The sequence below is a fragment of the Heterodontus francisci genome, chromosome 37, assembly GCF_036365525.1.
Source record: "Heterodontus francisci isolate sHetFra1 chromosome 37, sHetFra1.hap1, whole genome shotgun sequence".
NCBI classification, from domain to species: Eukaryota; Metazoa; Chordata; class Chondrichthyes; order Heterodontiformes; family Heterodontidae; genus Heterodontus; species Heterodontus francisci.
The window spans coordinates 7,787,917-7,810,044 of record NC_090407.1 but is presented as its reverse complement, the minus strand read 5'-3'; the positions used below and the strand labels follow the sequence as shown (position 1 = coordinate 7,810,044).

The following is a 22,128-nucleotide window of genomic DNA, read 5'->3' as shown; positions in this document are numbered from 1 at the left end:
AGAGTTGACGCCTGGTCTTTAACCAGAAAATTCAACCACAGCACTTCCGGTAATTGACGCTAAATCCAAGCAGTTAACGGTTGCAGATTTGAATTTTCATTTTACTTGACCGCCTCTTTCTGATTCATGTGGAGGTTGGAGAGAATTGGGCTTTTATTGCCTGCAAACTGGCTTCAATGGCCATTTGTTAAAATACGCAGCCATTTGGAAGCCTTTCACAAGATTGACTTGTGACAAATTAACTGAATAAGCTCATCAATTGTGCAAAAAGATAACCATATCCACCTCTTGTGTTGGCCGCCTCTTGTTCACCTTGCTCCAGTAATCCCACCCCTCCCCCTCTTTACACAAATGGATGCACTGGAAGTAATAGATCTCGTGATTTAAAAGATTCCTACAGCATGAGCTATGTCGTTTTCAACCAGCTCCTTTTTAGACTTCAGTGAAGAGGCACATGGTAGATCTGAATTATGAAAATCCCTAGAATTAATACCTACCCACACTGGTGGCAACGGTTAAAGATTCCCTGATGAACCGTCTAACTCAGCACCTCTTTTAGGTTGTGCTTGAAAGATTTGGAAGCCATTTCTTTTCCTTGATTTTAGTTGGGAAGCACTTATTAGGCAGATTGAAATAATTAAACCGACCTGGATGGTTGATGTACTAGTGAAGGCTTTATTTGAATGGCAGCAGGCTTGGCTGATCAGTCGAGATGGATAAACATGCTGGGCTTTGTCTTGATTATTCTTGGCATGTTTTGGAGATCAAGGATTGTTTCATGAATTTTCTGTGGGAGATTTAATAGCTGTGATAGTGTCCATGGATGGATGACTTGTTGCCTTTTTAAAATAGGGCAGCGCAGTGGTTAGCACCGCAGCCTCAGCTCCAGGGACCCGGGTTCGATTCTGGGTACTGTCTGTGCGGAGTTTGCAAGTTCTCCCTGTGACCGCGTGGGTTTTCGCCGGGTGCTCCGGTTTCCTCCCACAGCCAAAGACTTGCAGGTGATAGGTAAGTTGGCTGTTGTAAAATGATTACCCTAGTGTAGGTAGGTGGTAGGGAATATGGGATTACAGTAGGGTTAGTATAAATGGGTGGTTCTTAGTCGGCGCAGACTCGGTGGGCCGAAGGGCCTGTTTCAGTGCTGTATCTCATAAAATAAAAAATAAAATATAAAATAAAAAGTTTTAAAAAAAATTATTCTTGCGATATGGGTGTCACTATCAAGGCCAGCATTTATTGCCCATCCCCAGTGGTATGCCTTCTTGAACCACTGCGGTCCATGTGTTGAAGATAGTTTCACAGTGGAGTCGGGTAGGGAGTGACAGGATTTTGACCCAGTGACAGTGAAGGAATGGCCGTATGACAGGATGGCTTGCGAGTTGGAGGGAACTTGGGAGGTAGTGGGAACTTGGAAAGCATGCACCTATCTGTCTGTTTTTGGCCATCTGGGTGGCAGAAGTTACTGGCTTGGAAGGTGCTGTTGAAGATGGCTGTGATTTGCTGCAGTGCATCCTGTAGATTGCAGCCGCAATGTAGCAGTGGTGGTGGTGGTGAGATTCTGGAGCATTGTAGCTGTGCCCATCCAGGAAAATGGAGAGCATTCCATCACACTCCTGATTTTGTGCCTTGCAGGTAGTATTGCACTTTTATCCCATATTTCTACAATTATTCAAGACTTGCATTGAATAAATTGAGGGTATATCTGGGGAAGAGAGCCATTGAACATTTAATCACAAGAAATTTAGCAATAAGCTGACAATTTGGTTTGGCAGATTAAAAGATTGAACAATCACTACACAAGCTACAGCTAGTGACTTTTATTTGATACCCAGGATATGACCAGCTGAAATTTAAAGCTTGAGCACAACTGGTTTCTGCTTGAGGCAATCTTAGTCTCTTAGTCTCCATGTAGTTCATCTCTAATTGAAAGTAAAATGATGCATTTGGCCCTTAAATGCTTGGTTCCCTGAAAACTTTCAGACCAACTGTAAAATCACAATTACAGGTGGTGCTGCCTAACTATATTGTACGGTGCAGTAAAGTTCTGCAGCACAAATCTTAAGTTGCTTTCACTTTTTTTTGTTTTTCGTTTTTAAAATGGAATGCTCTGAGTCAATAGTAGCTGTTTTGACTTCTCTCAATTCTGCCCCACCCCCTGCCCCCACACAGTACTTTAGCTCATGCAGTTGACTGCGTTGTACATGGGTATGGGAGGATAGCCCTCTGTTGCTAGCCTTGGCTTGGCTAGCCAGGAAAGAGACGCTGTTCTTGCCTCCTAATTATGTAAGCTTGAGTAATTCTGGCAGAGTCGTGCGAGTAGGTCTCTACAGCTTCCTTCAGCTGGGCATTGACTCATGATGACATTTTGGGACAAGAGTTCCATGTTGACACTGGAGAGCGGGAAAGGAATTTGAGATCTGTTCAGATCTGATTTCAAAACTCTGCATCTGGACTTTGCGTTAGTTCCTGTTTTTTTTTTCCCTCCTAGTTTGCAGTACTGCTGACATGTAGCTTTTAATTTGATGCTGAATGCACTGCTGTTTAATGAGTGATGTACATGTCATCAGCCATTCCGGTTTGAATGCAACTGAATGGGTAAATAGCCACTCTTTCAGACTGAGTTTCTTGATTCATTCAATTCCTACTTGAATGAATATCTAGTAACAATGGTGATTGAAAGGTACAGATTGGTGATCAGATACTGAGGATCAGGGCTGAGTTGTAGGATCAGGAAAAAAAGGTTGTACAAGGAGGATCAACTGGACTAACTGGAGGAAAGTTGATTTGATTTCTCTGGAGTTTTCTTGCAGGACTTTTGCCCACAAAAAAGTGATATAAAGTCCATGTGTAGAACAAGGATAGGTAATGGTTGTAAATTCCATTTCCTGAAATAAGATGCCACTTTTCCAAACTTGCATACAAGTAAACCATAACTAAATGCAGGTAGTGCTCCAATGCCCACAATACTTTTTAGTGTGTATGTATTCTTGACGTTGGATGGTTACAGCTGTTACTATTACTTTTCTTCACTAAAAATAACTGCCAAAAGCAGGATAGCCTAGCCGTTGGTCTTATGTCGTGAGCATGCTCCTGGCCTTCATGATGAAACTTTGGGTTGTTGAAAGAGTTTCCTCCTGCTGTTCTTCAGACCTGGGTGGTGGCTAAAGTTGGGGAAGAGAGGGGAGCCCTACATTGGAACTGATGCTGTATTCTTTCCGCATCCCCTGTGTTTGTTCACTTATTAACTAGCTTATTAAGTTTGCAACAATTATTACTAAAGTAATTTCTCTTATTTAAAAAATAAATAAATCTGATGGGACACTGTTTCATTTGGATGCCTCTTTTTAAAAAAAAATTAGAATGGGGCTGTGACCAAGCTTTAGATCACCTGTCCTCATAGTTCTTTGTGACTCAAGTGCCAAATTTTGTTTGATCGCACTGGTGAAACGCTATGTTAAAGGCACTATGTAAATAGTGATGGTTGTTGTGTAGGAACATTGGTATTTGTAAGGTTGTTGGCCTAATCGGCCTTAAGAAAACACACATCATGGGACAGGGTGTCAGAAATGCTCCATCCATCAATATCGGTGACCACTCTGCAAGTGGTTCAAGAGTTCACCTACCTAGGCTCAACTATCACCAGCAACCTGTCTCTAGATGCAGAAATCAACAAGCACATGGGAAAGGCGTCTGCTGCTACGTCCAGACTGGCCAAGGGGGTGTGGGAAAATGACGCACTGACACGGGACACAAAAGTCCGTGTGTTTCAAGCTTGTGTCCTCAGTACCTCATTCTACGACAGCGAGGCCTGGACAAAGTATGTCAGCCAAGAGCGACGTCTCAATTCATTCCATTTTCGCTGCCTCTGGAGAATCCTTGGTATCAGGTGGCAGGACCGTATCTCCAACGCAGAAGTCCTCGAGGCGGCCAACATCCCCAACATATACACCCTACTGAGCCTGCGGCGCCTGAGATGGCTTGGCCATGTGAGCTGCATGGAAGATGGCAGGATCCCCAAGGACCTATTGTACAGCGAGCTCGTCACTGGTATCAGACCCACCGACCGTCCATGTCTCCGCTTTAAAGAAGTCCGCAAACGCGACATAAAGTCCTGTGATATTGACCACAAGTCGTGGGAGTCAGTTGCCAGCAATCGCCAGAGCTGGCGGGCAGCTATAAAGGCGAGGCTAAAGAGAGGCGAGTCGAAGAGACTTAGCAGTTTGCAGGAAAAGAGACACAAGTTTAAGGAGGGATCCAACTGTGTAACAGTCCCGACAACTAATTTTATCTGCAGTGCCTGTGGAAGAGTCTGTCGCTGTAGCCACTCCAGGTGCTGCTTCACAAACCACTGACCACTTCTAGGCGCTTATCTATTGTCTCTCGAGACAAGGAGGCCAAAGAAGAAGGTCTTTAACATTGTATTGCATCACAATGCTTGCATGCAGTTTTGTTTCCTTCAGAAATAGGAATGTGATTTCACTGTGCCTGGGCTGATCGCATTCTGCAATTCAAGAGCTGAATGTTCTGTGTAGTGGCTCGACCTGGAATGTGTTTAGAAGTTTTAGTCCTTTTTGGATTTCCTGTGTAAGTCAATCTATTTAAGTACCAATAGCCTATGCCAAACAAACTGAATTAATTTTTTTTTATAAAGTACATCAATGAAATGTTTTGGACTGTTCACAAACTGCACTTCATACTAGATTTTGTTTGCTCTGAATTTTATAAATATAGTGTTCTTGTTAATAGGCTCCTTTTTTGATGGCAAATCAATATACCTGGAGCCTGCAACCATCCCTGTTATGCCCTTCGAAAACCTGTTAAGGACGACCTGTTATGATTTTCAGCAGGACCTGCCCTTCATTGCTTCTCAGCACTCATTCATGGAAAGGGCAGGGGACAGTTCTGTATTAGTGCAGGAAATCCTTGGCTAAAGAGGTAGGTTTTAAGGAGCGGCGGGGGGGGGGGGGGGGGGGTGGCAAAGAGGAGGAAGAGGAAAGAGAGAGTAGCAGAGGTGTAGGGCAAATGTCTCTGATTATTTTGGAACCAGTTGAAATGTGGCCGGAGCAAAAGTGAGTTGGTGGTAACCAATTCTGCTTAATATGGCTGTGTGTGTCTTTCTCTGTTCTTGGTGAACTGCCCAGCATACAGGCAGCTGGTCAGAAACATAACGCAACTGTAGTATAAAAATGTGGTTCCCCAATCATCAGTGGAACTGATGGCTGTCTAGTCTGAAAGTAGCAATTAACACAAATTTACCTTCTATCACATTTATTGTTTTAAAGAAGAAGCACGACCATACTGGAATCCTTTCCAGACACTCTGAAGCAGACAGATATAGAGGCAGCTTTAATTTGATTATGGTATATCTCCTGTAAAAATAGAGCCAGTGTCAGCAATAATGAAGATTATATGGCACAAAAGAGATCAATGCTAATTCTTGTGTGGCGAGAGTGGGGGGTGGGGGGGTTTGGCAGGGGAAGTGAGGATAGGAAGAGGAAGATGATCTAATTCTGGCAAGTTGGTTAAAATTCTCTATCATTAGCTGCAAAGTCAAACCACTGAACACAATTGTTTTGAGGCGTTACTACTATTTACAGTCAAACATTCTTCTGAAAAATGTGACGACCAGCCCACTGTCTAGACTTCGTGAGCTAAAGCCAATGATCCCTAACTTCCCAGCATGATGTGTTCACATTTCTTGCTACAGCATTTGTGGGTGGTTTTATCAAATGATTCAAAACTTGCATTATTTTGAAGCTTGCAAATTAATTTGCTTTACTGGAACTGTCCTGTGCAGGTGGTTTTGAATCTGAGATTTTATTACAAAATAAAAACTGCTGCCCATGTGATCGCTAACTTCGTTAAAACTGAATAGGTTCAATGTGATGCATCTAGTTTCATTGTTGATGGTTAAAGGAACTAGTTTTCAGGGTAGCAGAAGGAAGGGAAGATCCATCCATTATTTATCATATTACTATTGATTGGATTCCAAGTCTATTGTGCTTGAAGTTGTCCAATGCAAATCCAATTCATCTGGTACATCCAGGGAGCAGTGGGTGTGGATTGCCACGTTGGTTGTCTACAAGTAATGAGAGGCAGTTTTGTGTGTTCCTGGGGCCACTTAATGCTGTGGTGATACCAAGTCACTGGAGTTTGTGCTGTATGTAAATGTGAGAGTGTGACGGCTATGGATAACCATTTAAGGAGCTTTGCTCAGTGTTGCCTTGGAAGTCTCATTAGTCTGTCTCTGAAGCAACCTGCACAGAGGAAATTGGATGCATACGGGATTAAGATATGTTTTTGTAATGCTGTCCAAGTAAGGTTGGCTGAAAAATGGACTGGGTATAATTAATTGTGAATTTGTACCACTTCAAACCCCGGCAAGAACAATTCATTTCATTTGGAGGATATAAGAATTTAAGCACATAAGAAAACAGGAGCAGGAGTAGGCCATTCAGCCCCTCAAGCCTGCCCCACCATTCAATAAGATCATGGCTGATCTGTCCCAGGCCTCAACTCCTCTTTCAGGCCAGTTCCGCATAACCCTCGACTCCCCGAGATTTCAAAAATCTCTTTACCTCCTCAAATACATTTAGTGACCTAACCTCCACAACTCTCCTGAGGTAGAGAATTCCACAGATTCACCACCTTCTGAGAAGAAATTCCTTTGCATCTCCGTTTTAAATATGTGACCCCTTATCCCTTATTTTGTAACTATGTCCCCTAGTTAGAGATTCCCCCACCAGTGGAAACATATTCTGAACATCTACCCTGTCAAGCCCCCTTAGAATCTTGTATGTTTCAATAAGATTGCCTAGCATTCTTCTAAACTCCAGTGAATAAAGGCCTAACCTGTTTAGCTGTTCTTGATAAGACAACCCCTTCATCCCAGGAATCTGCCTAGTGAACCTTTTCTGAACTGCCTCCATTGCTAGTATATCCTTCTTTAAATACGGGAACCAAAACTGTACACAGTACTCCAGGTGTGGCCTCGCAAACACCCTGTACAGTTTTAACAAGACTTACCTATTTTTAAACTCTAACCCCTTAGCAATAAAGGCCAAAATTCCATTTGCTTTTCTAATTACTTGCTGCACCTGCATGCTAACTTTTTGTCTTTCATGTACACAAGAATACCCAGATCCCTCTGTACTGCAGTATTTCGTAGTCTTTCTCCATCTAAATCTCTCTTTTTTATTATGTTGGTGATGCAACTTCCTATTTTTCCATTATGGTATTAGTGCTATTGTATGTAGCCAGTTGTGCCTGGAAATCTGACTGTAGGCACATTTTGACTACATGCTCACTATAAGATGTCTAACTCCTCTCATGAGAGAATCTTCTTTGAAAATGGATTAAGTCAATGTCTGAGCTGCTCTGCAAAGAGGATGTGGCCTCGAGTGTTTCACCATCAGCACAAAAAATATAAATGGAAGTCTATCCCATTCATGCTCAATCCATTCTGCAGCAAGCGCAGCCTTTTTTTTAAAAAGTAAGTACAAATGTAACTCTTTTTTTAGATTGTTCCAGGGGAGATGTTTGAGCAGCAATGGATTCATGTGCTAGTTATTTTGATTTTCTGTGTTTTGGAGCTGTACTGCTTTCAATATGTAACTTATTTCCACAAATGTGTATCTTTTTTTTTTTGGGTGCATAGATTTGACACCATCTATACAATATTATCTGCAACACTGTACAGTAGCCCCTGAAAATGCAGCCTGGTTAAGGATCCCACTCTACATTTATTGGCTGTTAAGTATGATTATTCACCAATGAGGAAGCAACACTGAATTTGCGCTGCCAGTGGCGCAGTGGTTAGCACCGCAGCCTCACCGCTCCAGCGACCCGGGTTCAGTTCTGTGTACTGCCTGTGCAGAGTTTGCACGTTCTCCCTGTGACTGCGTGGGTTTCTTCCGGGTGCTCCGGTTTCCTCCCACAGCCAAAGACTTGCAGGTTGATGGGTTAATTGGCCATTGTAAATTGCCCCTAGTGTAGATAGGGGAATTGAGGGAAGGTGGGGATATGGTAGGGAATATGGGATTAGTGTAGGATTGGTATAAATGGGTGGTTGATGGTCGGCACAGACTCGGTGGGCCGATGGGCCTGTTTCAGTGCTGTATCTCTTTTAAAAATAAATAAATAAAAATCTCCAGATTGGCAATATTGAAACGAGAGAAATCTGGTAAGAATGAGGAGTATAAATAGGAAGTCGGTTGGGGTTTCATGAGCTTGACATGTATGTATGTATGTATGATTATACACCTCCGACTGTCAGTGCTTGTAATGAGAAGCTTTGAATGTTGTCTGCAATATAAATGAGATGCGTGGAGTTCAGCTGATTGAAGATCTTGAACAGGTTTATTAAATAACGAAGCATTATGTGCAGTGTCGCACTAACTATTTACAAGGGCCGACCTCTCGGTGTTCGACAAGTAGTGAGTCTAGCATGCAGTCACATGACTGCATCCTGGCACTTACCTCATTAGCATACTAGATCTTAAAGGGACATCACTCTTAAAGGCAGTCACACAACAGTGCTTGTGTGCGTTGGCCAATTGTTGTTTGGGACCTGGAGTGCAGTTGATACCGCAGTTGTGTAACCTCCAGAATGGGCACTTATCCATGCCCCTCCACCGTTCTGTGTGTCTGTGGCTGAAATTTTACGGTAGGCAGATAGGAGCTGGCCATCAAACTCAAAAGTCGGTGGCGAACCCGCTTCCTCCTCGCCTGGGGATCCGACCCGTATTTTGCAGGTCCCCGGGCTTCAATTGGTGTGAGGCGGTTCTTCCACCCGCTTGAGGAAGGAAGTCCCGCCTAATAGAACTGCTGACCAATCAGTGGGCCGGCAGCTCTTAGTCCCAGCAGCGCCACTGGAAGTGGTGGCCACTGCTGGGACTGCAGCCCAGCATGAAGACATGATGCCTGGGAGCTGGGAAGGAAGGTAAGTTTTGGTTGCCTCGGCCGGGGGTAATCGGTCAGGCCCCGGTGAGGCAAGGGTGGTTGACTGCGGGGGGGTGTTGGGCCTTGGGGCTGGTTGGGGTAATGAGGGTGGCCCTCCATTGGGCACAGGATGCCCGATCAGGAGGGCCAACTCTGGATGCTCGGAAGCCACCTGCTTTCATTGGGCAGTCCTCTCCTCGACTCGAGGACGCCTGCTTGTGCGTAAAATCCACTTAAGGCCCTTGATTGGCCTGGGGAGGGTGGGTCGTTTGCCGCCACTGCCCTGCATAAAGTGGGCGGAGGAGGCGGGAGCAGGTCGGGAAGGTGTCCCAGTGCCTCCTCCATTTTTACGCCACCCCGCCATCATCCTGCTCGTCGGGATGGAGTAAAATTCCGACCTCTGTCTGTGTGTCTGTCTGTGCATTGAGGGCAAAGTTTGCTGCGCTGAAAAGTGAAGGTCTTATTTGTGGGTTGCTGGTGGCTTTCATCACTATCTTTTTTCTTCCCGCCATTTTTTTTCCCTCCTTTATCCCCCAACTGCCCATGTTCATTGATTTTTACTCTTGATGAGAATTAGTAAGGTGCATTGGAAGCAAAGGTCAGTTATGTAACTTGGTTATGCAGCAGGAACGATCAGAAAGAGTTCAAACAGTTTAACGAAGTTATGAGCATGACTTAAATTGTTTGTGTCACCAGCCCAGGTCTGCATGCCTCGTTCTGGAACATAACTAGTAAATCTTTCTCTTCATAGCTGCATAGTATGTGCAATGAGGTTGTTAAATGCAGCAAAACTAGGTGCATACCAAGCATAAGTGTGTTTTCCATGAATTATTAGTTTCCTTTGTCCACACTCTTATTTGACTTTACATAAACATAAATGTTAATTTAAAAACAAATGTAACTGGGGTAGCATTTCTCTTAACCATTCTGTTCGAATCAAGCCACCGAACTAAATGGTTTGATTTTTAAAGTATCCAACATTGAGCTCTTCCTGGGGCTCATCAAGTTTGTCTATCCGATAGATGAACTCAATAGACCAGGAGGATCCCCAATATGAGTGGCATTAGTTCAAGGGTAGCTACAGGAGCGTTGCAATTCATCTTGGCATCTGTGGGCTAGGGAGGGCAAACTGGTCAGGGATGTTTGCTGAAAAGTGAAGCTAGAATTGTGCTTGGCTGTGATGTGTCCCAACCACTTCATTTTCTTGAGCTTTGAGTTGTGCACTTGGTGTGAGGTACTGGAGAGTGACCTCATTCTTGGGTGCCAATTGTGCATTGATTCATATTCACTCCTGATTTGAATGAATCCATTTCCTTGAACAGCAGGTGATTGATGCAAAAATTGCATCAAATTGGAATTCCTTTCATGCAAATGTTTGGGAAGAGTGAAAGTATGGAGGTGTCATTTTATCCTGCTTTTTGCATATGGTGTGGTGATGTTTCCTTCCAGTGTCAGCTGTGGCATAGCGGGTAGCGCACTCACCTGAGGTAGACGGTTGTAGGTTCAAGTCCCACTTGAGTGATGTGAGCACCAAAATCTAGCTGACGCTGCAGTGCAGTACTAAGGGAATGCTGCACTGTTGGAGGTGCTTTCTTTCGGATGAGATGTTAATTTGAGGTCCCACCTGCTCTTTCAAGTGAAAATTTAAAAAAAAAACCCATGGCTGTTTTGAAGAAAAGCAGGGGAGTTATCTCTGGTGTCCTGGACAATATTTACTCCTCAATCAACATCACTGAAACCAGATTATCTGGTCATCACGTTGCTGTTTGTGGGAGCTAGCTATGCGCAAATTGGCTGCCACATTTCCTATGTTACAACAGTGACTACACGGCAACCAATGAAGTACTTTACAAAAAGTGCTTTGGGGTATCCTGAGGTCATGAAAAGTGCTATTTAAATGCAGTTTGTTTTTCTCTCTTTTGGGGTTGGTGTCCAATTTTTTTTTTTCACATTCCTGTTTAGAGTACCTTGGGATATTTTCTTTACTAAAGACATGATGAAAATGCGAGTTGTCATTGTAGCTATTTCTGAACACTATTTACATTGTTCAGCAAGCTTTTTTTCCATTTCCCCAAGATGCTGAGCATTCAAGCTACTTGTACTTGTCATTGTTTGCAAGTACAGATTAAAAATATAGGTAAATGCCATATTTACTTTTATAGCTATAAATTACCTCCCAACCCCATCTATACCAGTTTTTATTTGTTTGGTAAATGCTTTCAGCAGAATTTTTCCAGTTGGAAGAGCACAAAATAGAGATGGGGACAAAAATGTTGTCCTTTTTGGTAAAACATCCATACCACCTTGTTCAGGCTTTTATTCTTTCAAATGATCCTTTTCAACTTATTTTTTATGATCTTGCATTTTGATTTTAATCTGTTCCAAACAAGCAATGATCAGTTTACTTTAGGTATTGATGGCTATATCTTGTAGGAAGAAATCTCATCCTAGCTGATCGAAGTTGTCTCCACCATTAATACACCATTGTCCTGCGTAGTTCAAAAATTCTGTCGTTGCATCTGCCCTATATTTGAAACTACGATGTCTGCAATTTTAGTGTTTTTTTTTAGTTCAGGATAGACTACAAAGATTCTTTGTTATTCTTTTCCAAAACCCTAATGTATCGCTGTAGAGTAGGCTGTCCAATGCTGTTCATCAGGGGCTAGAACCACTCCGAGTGATTTAGGCCGTGTATAATTTTTAAAATGCTTTTGGGTGAGGCAGAATTATGCCCGTCATGTCCAGGTTCCGATTCCAATAAAACATTTCACATCTCGAAGAAGCATTGCAAACCTTGAAGTGTACCGGGGCTTGAACCCATGACCCGAATAAGAGGCAGGAGCACTACCACTGAACCAAGGTCAACATGAGTTCCATTTAGTCCTAAACTTAATCTACCAGGTGGCATAGTGGATTGATTGCTTTGTTTGAGTTCCAGTATAGCAAATGTGATGGTGATCTATATGATCAGGAAGTGTTTCCAAAATTTTTAACTTGCATGTCTGGGGCAGCAATATGCAACTGCAGGAATGAAGATGGTGCATTGCAAAGTTATCTTGTAAGAGGAAGTTGGCAGGCTACACATTGAAGCGATTTGGTACAAGGATTTGTATTGTGACATTTCCTGTCTGTGTTTGGGATGATGGATTAATGAGCATTGATATTAACGACACCATTGTAAAACTTTATTCAACATTTGGGTACTGAGTATAACAATGTTTTGATTCATCTGATGTACAGCACCTGGAGTAAGGTGTAAGGCCCTCTTTGTGGGGGTGGTGGTGGCAGAGGAAGAAGTGGTGCACAGTTCACCCACCCTTCTCGTGAACCACATTTGTTTTCTGAAACAACAATAAACATTTGAAGATTCCTGGGACACATTTGGGCTAACTTCTAGGGGATGGAAAATTAGATTCAATTGAAATACCGGATTGTTTTTCCTAGGAGCCAAATTGTGTTTGCTTTCACTATATTGGAAATCTTGATGTATTTGATGCCACTTTATCAAAAGCCATTCTTTGCACTAAAAATGAAGATTTATTAGATTTGAATGAAAAGCTTTTAGAAAATCCGTCGAGTGAATTACAAGAATACATCAGCATTGAGTCATTAGATGAAGAAAATGATCATCTCTACCCCCCCTAGAGTTTCTACACCGTCTAACTCCAATGGGTATGCCACCATGCAAGCTTAAACTCAACACTCAATGTTGCTGTGAAACTTGAATCCCAAGCAAGGACGTTGTCATGGAACAAGACTGGTAGTTCGGAAGCTGGTTTCTTTGATAGGTGCTGAAATTATAACAGGCCGATTTCAAGGATATAGTGTTTATTCCTTGAATAATATTGAGCCTTTCAGATGTAAACCTGCCTTTTCGACTTGGGAGGAAACTGTTCCAAATTAGACCTTCATTATTCTCTGAAAATAAACAAAAAGCCAAACTTTTGATTTGTATTTCTGTTCCTAGACCTGTTCTTCTACATAAAGCTGTCCATGTGTCTTTTTCCAGAATGAGAAGTTTTTGATTCTGTTAAAGTCTTTGAAATAACTAGATATCCTCTATTAAAGAATTACTGTTGCAATAAAGATACTAATTTGACTGAAAATGTTCTGTGGGTCTCTACTAGTTCTGTCTTGATCAGTTTTATGGAGAGGATCAGCTCCAATATATTGAGTTTCAAGTGTAAGACTTAGTGTCTGAAATTGCAGCAGATTGGGAAGAGATAATGATGAAGTGGATTTCAAAGGTTGGGGTTTTGAAGAAGTATTGGACTGAATAAAGTAATTTTTGAACTACAAAGCTGAAGAAAATTACTCCTAGTCACTTTATCACTTGCACTACAGAATTGCATTGCTCTAAGAGGTGACATTTTTTTGATAACCGGCTTTTGCTGTTGAAAGTTTAAATGCCATTGAAGCAGATGTCCTGGAGGCCTTATTAACAAAGCTCTCTTTTCCTCAATGAGTTTGACTGTTTGCACTTTGAGATCAGGCTTAGTCTAGAAAGGTCACTCAGCTTTTCTTGGCAGTGTACTGTGTGTCCTTCAGAACAATGACTGGACTTCAGCAACCACAGAGCAGTCAGTTCCTCCAGGGAGGTGTGCAGTGGGCTCAGCTGCTGTTCCAAAAACAGTAACTTCATCCTTTTTGAGGACAGCAGTAGCATTTCTGTGCCAGCAATGAAAACACAACTGCTTTACAGTTTATTCAGAGAATGCCCCGGCATGTTGTTTAGGCTAAGTAAATTTTCTTAATTCTATTTGCATTTGGACTAAGAATTTTACAGAACCTGTTGCACTGATGTACTTTTGAAAGGCCCCAGAGGAATAAATAGAGCAGTCAACCCATATTTGCCAGTTTGTTCAGGTAGTTGCGCTGTTTACATAGTCATTGTTTGGTGCATGTAGTGTGCTATCAGTCATTCTGTCCCTGGCTGTTTTATAAACAATAGGAGTGTTAGATTCCCAGGCTGATTATGAAGATTAGAGCCACTAGACAGCTGGACGGCAGCTGCTCAGTTGCTGACCTGTAACTTAAACTTGTTTTACATGGTAACTTGCTGTACTTTCTCCTATGGAAGTTTTTTGTGTGCAGTGGCTTTTGAAGACATTCAATCATTGATTTTGTTTTTTTTTCAAATGACAAGATATGCTTGTAACTGAGGTGAGAAGATCTGCTTGATTTGATGTCCACCAGTAGTCTCTACCACTTCCAGGTTTAAGGCAATTCAAGGATTGATGGGGTACATAGAGAGAAACTATTTTCTTCAATGGAGGGAGAAACCTTATTAGAGCTAGCCGTTGAAGGGTGAAGTCAGGATGCACTTTGTGAAGGACAGGGGAAATCTCTTTTTCCCCCCCCCCCCCCCCCCCCCCACAAAACAAAAAAGCTGTTGAGGCCAGGGATCAATTGAAAATTTCAAAACTGAGATTGATAAAATTCTGTTAGGCAAGTGTATTGAGAATTACAGAACCAAGACCAGTAAGTGGAGTTAACATACAGATCAGTTATGCTCTAATTGAATGGCAGAAGACATCTGAGGGGCTGAATGGCTTCCTCCTGTTCCTATGTTTCTCAAGCTTGCTTTGGTGCCTTCCTTCCCTGTGAATTCTACCACCAAGAACAGAAGCAGCAATGCCATGGGAATACTGCCACCTACAAGTTCCTTTCCAAGTCTTACTCCATCCTGACAACACATACGATCCTCCCATTATTGTTGCCTGGTTAAAATTCCTGAATTCCCCTACTGGGCAAACCAACACCGACAGTGGTGGTTCAGGAAAGTGTCTATTATGGCACCTCAGTTGTGTTCCAATCTGTTTATAGTTGGGTGGTACTTGGAAAGTGAGGAGACTGCTTGGACGTTTTACTGAGAGCTTTGCTCAGTAGAATTAGGATTCCTTGTATTGAATTCTGTGTGTGGGTGAGCATAATTATTGTGGTGATAGAAGCCATGCTGTTTTTTTTTTTTTGTTTTCAGCAACTATTGGGGATAATGAGCGCATTCTATTCCTGTTGTAATTTTAGGTGTCAATATGGACCTAGGAATTCCATCTGTATCTGCAAGGAACTAATTTGGTTGAGAATCCCATCACTCAGCAATATTGCATTGATTTAAAAACTGTTCTGGTATCCCAAAGCAGACTAGTTTTTTTTTGTATGTGAACGGCTGAGTTTTTCCCTCCTGTCAATTCACCACTTGACTGATTTTCAGAGATGGGATCAGCTACCACATGGGTGCTGATGACGCTGAATTCTACTTCTCCACTGCCTCTGCCGTCAGACTGCATGTCCAGTCTTGGATGAGCTTCAGTTATCTCCCAGTTGAACATTGAGAAAACTGACTTCATCCTGTGCCCCCGCCACAAACTGGAGCTTTGGCACCGCTACCTCGGGTTAAACCAGATTATTCATTGCCTCCCGGTGTCCTTTTACAACCTTGACCTGAGCTTCCAACCTCAATCTCCCATCACAAACATTGCCTACTTTCACCTCCACCCCGGCCCTGGATCACCTGCTGCTGAAACCCTCATTCACACGCTTGTCAGCTCCAGACTCGACCATTCCTGGCTGGCCTCCCTTCCTCCAAACTTTGTAAACTGCAGATCATCCAAAACACCATTTCCTGCCCTGCTCACCCATCGCTCTGCCCCTGCTGACCTATATGGACTCCTAATCTCCCAATGCCTACAGTTTAAAATGCCTATCCTCATGTTTAAATTTCTTCACTACTTTGCTCCTCCCTATTTTTCTTAAACTCTATCCCTACAATTTCCTCCTCTCCCAGAACCCTCATTTGTTCTGGCTCTGGCCACTTGTTCATCTCCTTCTGACATCCGTGACAACCACCTAGGTCTTGTGCTCTGGAAGTCTCTCTCTACCTCATCCACAGCTCATCTTTGACCAAGCTTTTTGCTCGCTGTTTTCCTTATCTTTCTCTGACATTTGTCTATTTTTGTCTGGTTTACATTTCCTGAAGCACCTTTAGCACATTTAAAAGATGTTTTATAAATGCAAGTAGTAGTTGTAACTAGACTTCCTCCCTTCCTGTTTCTCATCTCTCTGACCTGATGCAACTTGAGGTTGTGTCATATATACATACTCCTAGCATGTTTCCCTGCTCACCCGTTCATCTTGTGCTCAGACTCCAGACTTGCCCTGGACATTAAGATTCTACATTTATGTTAGTATATGCCACCCCCTCATTTCCGTAAATGAAGAAATAGTGTTGCAATTTTCCTGCAGATATATACTTTGCCTCCACCTGAGTTTCCTGCTCTGCTGGTTGTAAGCATTCTTATGAAATTAGTTTGGCAATCTTAATTGATTTATAGTAAAAATGGTCATAAGTACCATTGGCACTTAATTGGCTAGGGTACTTGGGCCACAAGACTAGCTGTGAAAAATAAATTGCCCTTGCTTCTTGAACTTGGGGTGAATATACTTCAGGACAGTAGAAGGAGCTTTGCTATGACTGGCTCTGATAACAACTGATTTTGGAATGCTTGCTTGTCACTGACTAACGTGGCAAGGTTTCATATTCCCTACTTGTGACATGAGGCATGTTGAGAAATGCACCAATTCAGAATTGTTCTATACACCTTATTGGAAAAGTTAATGTTTAGTTTATTTTGGTAATTAGACTGCAATGAGGAAATTGATGGCAATCGCCCAAGTCATTTAGCCTACATTGAGAGGGGCCAGCATTTTGTTTAGCTTTTTGTCTTTATACTGGCATAAAATGATTTTCATGAATTTTGTCATTCTTTTTCCATTCTCTCCCCCCCCCCCACCCCAGTTGTTCAGCTTCACTGCTTCTGCAGATGTTGGGCAGCACAGTGGCGCAGTGGTTAGCACCGCAGCCTCACAGCTCTAGGGTCCTGGGTTCGATTCTGGGTACTGCCTGTGTGGAGTTTGCAAGTTCTCCCTGTGACCGTGTGGGTTTTCGCCGGGTGCTCTGGTTTCCTCCCATGGCCAAAGACTTGCAGGTGATGGGTAAATTGGCCATTGTAAATTGCCCCTAGTGTAGGTAGGTGGTAGGGAATATGGGATTGCTGTAGGGTTAGTATAAATGGGTGGTTGTTGGTCGGCACAGACTCGGTGGGCCGAAGGGCCTGTTTCAGTGTTGTATCTCTAAATAAATAAAATATGATTCCATGAAAATTTAAGCTTTATTCAGTTTTCTGCATTTAACTTAGATGGTCCAGTATGTAGCCAATATGAGTGCATCAAGGTACTACAGAATTTGGTCAATTTCTGATCCTGGCCATGCTGTCATATAACACCAAGGAAAATGTGATGAGCAAGTGTAGCTCAGGCTTATATAATTATCAGTATAGCTGAATTTGCGACTAGGACTATGAGGCTGTAGAATGCGTTACCAGAGTTGTTAAAGAAAGCAGAGATGATGTTGAGATTTAAGAATAGTTTAGCTCCATAGTTGAAGGCAAAGGGAATACAAGGATATGGGAGCCAGGCAGATTAGGACTGCAGCCCACTGAGGGGGGATAACAATCAATACAGACTAGTTGGGTGGAAAAGGTTAAGTCAACTGCTACACAGAGCACAAGTTGGCAGAGGTCAGGCAAGAAGGTCGATATGTGCCAGACTCATTGGGAAGATGGTACTTTTATTGGGGGGGGGGAGAAAAGAACGTGACAGCAGGATAAAGGATAACTATCTCCTTAGGCTGACTGCATTTTAAGTTTGGCTTGTAGACTGCTGAAACACTAAAGTTGGGAGTAGCTTTGCAATAATCTAAAGTGTTGAAAATGTATTAGAAATTTAACAATGCTGCTCCCCCTGTTTTCTCATCTCTCTTGCAATTTTTCTTCAGAAAGAAAGTTACAACATTTTATCCAAGTTTTTAAAACTCTTTACTTGGCTGTTTCCTGCTGCCTCCATTCATTTGAGAAGTGGGATCATCTTTAAATTGAATGTTAAAGACCTAATGATGAGACCCAAGCCATGTTCTTAACTGGGCTGCCACCCGATAAATGTCCTTGTTCGCAACCGGATTGCATTCAGACAAGCAAGCTCATCTATTGTGTTTAATCATTCAGTTTGGAACAATTTACAAAACTGCAATGTCATCAGATTGTACCAAAGCTGTAATTATTTTTGTGGTTACAATTTGTCACATCATCCCTGATTTCATAAGAGCACGTTTTGTGGTGACCTGTTTGAAATGGGCTTTGTTTGCTCGAAATCAGTTGGGAAGAACTTTGCCTTCAATATCCAAGTTGACAGTAATGTTAATTTGTGAATGTTTCTATTAAATGATTTGCTGATGAGCTTGTGATGGAACCGCCTGTGTTGGGGTATGAAGTGAAGTGTGGTAAATACATGAGGGTAAGAGAATTGCTTTAAATATTCAGAATTGGAGAATGTATCTTCACCAACTTGTCTCTATTGTCCAGTGAAGATTGGGAACTTCTCTTATCTTCAATATCTGTGCTCCATTTGGAAAAGATCTGCTTTTTTACAATGCTTTCAATGAAGCAGTTCTGATGTCTTCACCGTATAACTCAAAATTGCTTAATCTGCATTCTGATTCAGCATTCATTTAATAGAAACATTTACACATCAACATAGCTAACAACTTGGATATCGAAGGAAAAATTTCTCAGTTGATTTAGAATGAATCCCATTTTTATCACTAAATTAATTCATTGTTTAGTCTTTTTTGTGCAAATCTGATTTGATTACTAGGACTAGACTGTAATCTAAAGACTGGCCACATTTCCATAATGTTTTTCCTGAAGATCATTCATTGTAACATTTTAAGGATGCATAATGTCGCAAATGCTCCATGCATTGCGAAATACCAGAATAATTGGCATAACTAAAGAGGATGGTGACTGGACCGAAATGGAATATCCAGGAGTTATTCACGTACACTTTCAGCTAATCACAAGAATGATTGTGACAATGGGAAAGGAAAAACAAATTAGTTTGGGCTAAATTGAAACATCCGTCTCATCCCATAAACCAAGCTATTGTAGCAATCTCAAAGGATCAAAACAGCCTCTATCTTTTTTTTTATATGCAAGTACCTAGTGCATAATGCAGCTCAGTTGCTAACCTTTAAAAGTTAGTCGAGAGAAGGGAACACCAGTAAGTCATGTTAGCTGCATGCATATACTTTTTGAAATCTTTTGCATTTTTGACTGCAATAATCTTCAAAATGTTCTGGTAGATGCAATAATTTGTTTAAAAAGTTACAAAGCTTAGGATACTAATGGATGCTTGTATATCAGAGTGGTAAGTGACAATGGAGGTGAACAATACAAGTGTATGTGGTCGGTGATGCTTTTTAACTTCAGATCTTTGACGTTAATACTTTTTGTTTTCCATGTTTAAACTTCATTTTTGGAATGGTTACTGTATGTAGATACTGAATGCACCAATACCAATTTATGCAACCAAAAAATACCTTGTTTTTGACTTTCCTTTCAGCGGAACCACTGCCATTGATGGATCTTTGTCGGCGTTCAGTACGGGTCGCTCTAGGCAAGGATCGCTTGAATGAAATCCAATCACTACCACTACCAGCCTCCCTGAAGAGTTACCTTCTATACCATTGACAGCATAAGCAATGGACTGAAACCCTAAGACATGTATGCAGGCAGTTATTCTGCCAATCCTCCATCCATTATGTAGTGGGCATTATTTTCAAACTTTCATCATTTTTCCCCAAAGCTCAGCAGCTCTATGAAACAATATTTTTTGTTCAAACAAATCTGTTTTTCATCAAATTATTTCTAGGATCCAGAGATTTTACATGTTGGGATGTGAATTTTTTTTTTGTTACAATGTATGTCGATTCAAACTTTTCCATTAATCCTTTCCGAAATCAAAAACTACATATCTAACTCATCTGATTTGGGGATTTGGTTATTTTTAATTTCGAAGGCAGCTTTCCTCTTTTTTTTTAAATTTGGTGCAACAGTCTACATTTCGAAATGGAAATTTATCTGTTTTCTGCCATGTAATACTTCTGTATGCAAATAGTGCTAGGCATACAGTATATTTAATGGCTGCTATAGAAGTATAGAATAAACATTTCAGATGGTAATCAGGATAGGGGAAGGAGGGGAGGAGGATTTGACAAAATCTGCCTTGGATATTTGAGTGCAGGGTAAGTTTTGAAGACTTGTGATTCCGGTTGAGTCCTTGAAGGATCCAAAGGAAATTGTTATGCTATCTAACATTGATTTCCTTACCTCCACGGTTTTTTTTCCTGGTAGAAAACTAAACCAAATCTGTTTTTAAGTTATTAAATTTACCTCGCTTTCACTTTTTGATCCAGTTTCTTTGCTTTTTTTTTTTAGTTGACCTGATCCTTTTGTGCGAACTGAAGTGCACAAAAATATGTCTGCATTGTGAATTAAAGGACTGCTGTCTCTTTAAACCAAACACTTTTTTAAAAAAAAAAAGAAATCTCAGACTCTTGCTAGCAGGTCTGGTAGAAAACTCCTATAATTGCTTTACTTCACAGTAACTCTAAGTAACTAGTTTTAGGGCCTATACCTGACGCGTACTAATGATGCAGCATCTGTTGGTTTTAATGTGCAATATGTGAATGAAATGGTTGTTTTAGAGCTATCTTAAAATAAAATTTAACTTTTCAGTTGGGTTTTGTTTACTTTGAGCAAAAGTGGTTGACAAAGTTAGAATTGAAATCTTACAGATGTCTGCAATAGGGCATCAACAGAATGCCTGCAAAATATGCCACTTGCTCAGTTCCCTGCCATTGTCCTGTTACTGTGCTTTCCATATATTCTGCAACATGTAATCCTGCTAACCTTTCCACTATCTTTGTGCACTTGCTATTTTCCAAATTTCCACATTTTCTCTAAAGGCACTACTGATGCAAGTTTGTACAATTTCCTTTTTTTTAAAAAAAAACCTTTCAGTTTAGCAGCAGAGTGTTAACCTGATTAACATCACAACCAAAGTGGTTTGAAATGGATCCTGTACAGACTATGTATATAAGAGTATATGTCTGTTGAAAGCTGCTATAGGGTGCCTTTTAGTAAGCCTTAAGCTATTTCATTTGCCATGTATTTGGAAGGGAAATCCTATGTATCCAGGGAAGGGATTGTTTAATGGGCAAAGTGAATTTTCACTTTTTTTAAAACTAGAGTTTACAAAGTGATGTCTGTGGCTCATAGTGGACTCAACGTTGAGCAATGGGGAGAGTTCAAAGAGGCTGACCAACCCCATCATTAGCAGATATTTACAGTCAAATACGAGAACAGATCTTCATGGAATGTGACAAATTTAATTTTGGTCCATTTGTTTATATTGGCTTAAAACTCCATTATTGAGTCGCTAAGGTCTGCTGTGGAGTAACTTAATTTGGATGCACTTAAAGCAGTGACATTCAACTTTCATGCTCATAATTCCTTTGGAACATATAACTGCCTGAGCTTGCAGTGAATGATAACTGTATGTACCTGATTAATTTCATCATTTAATCAATCAAAGGGGTGATTTCTGTATGAAACTTTCTTTCTTTGACTTTGTTTGGTCCGGGGGGGGAAATGAAGAGCTGTCATCTTCACTGTGATCTTCTGTGTAAGCAAGAAAATGTCTTGCCAAAAGCTTGTGAAGAGTTTTCTCAATCTTTTGTTGATCTGCTTCCTCTAACAACGGAGGTTTTCTAAATGGAGCAGCGTTGAAGCCACACAGCAAAGAACTTTAGCCTATTGGCTGTTTAACAAAGAAATGAAAATGTATCTGACACATATGGTTGCAGTAATTGCTGGGTTAACTTGAGAAGCTCTTTGGCTAAACCTGAAAGGGAATCTCATCGACCAGAAAAACTTTGTACCAATTGAATGCTTTTCTAATTGCACCTTAAAAGCCCCAGTAATTGTCCAAAAATAAAATCGCACTGTTTCTTGAACACCCTGGAGTGCTCCTGTGATTGCAGCAATGATTGGGATCTTTTTAGTTCATTAAGTATCCCATTTGTGGCAGGAGGGGGAAACTGGTTTATACCAATCTAGATTAGATTGTTGAAACTGATTTTAATTTATTCTAAGACTCTGTGTCCATGTGGTTGCCTTTGTTTCTTGTTCTCCTTGGAATATTGCACAGACTGAAGGAATGCATCTGTTCTTGATTTCAGTCACCAAAATGCCCATATTGTCTATCATTGAAAAGAGAACTTGCTTTAAA

General features: G+C 41.3%; 1 protein-coding gene across 2 annotated transcripts in view; it reads left to right on the top strand.

Annotated features, from left to right (window-relative positions):
• Nucleotides 1–20,572, top strand: part of spsb1 (splA/ryanodine receptor domain and SOCS box containing 1) — an 86,340-nt gene extending 65,768 nt beyond the window's left edge. For both annotated transcript variants that reach the window (XM_068016980.1, XM_068016979.1), the window contains exon 4: nucleotides 19,399–20,572. In XM_068016980.1, coding sequence (XP_067873081.1) covers nucleotides 19,399–19,526 — 128 coding nt within the window. In that variant the 3' untranslated portion in view covers nucleotides 19,527–20,572. The remainder of the gene's footprint in view (nucleotides 1–19,398) is intronic.
• The last annotated feature ends 1,556 nt before the right edge of the window (nucleotides 20,573–22,128 follow it).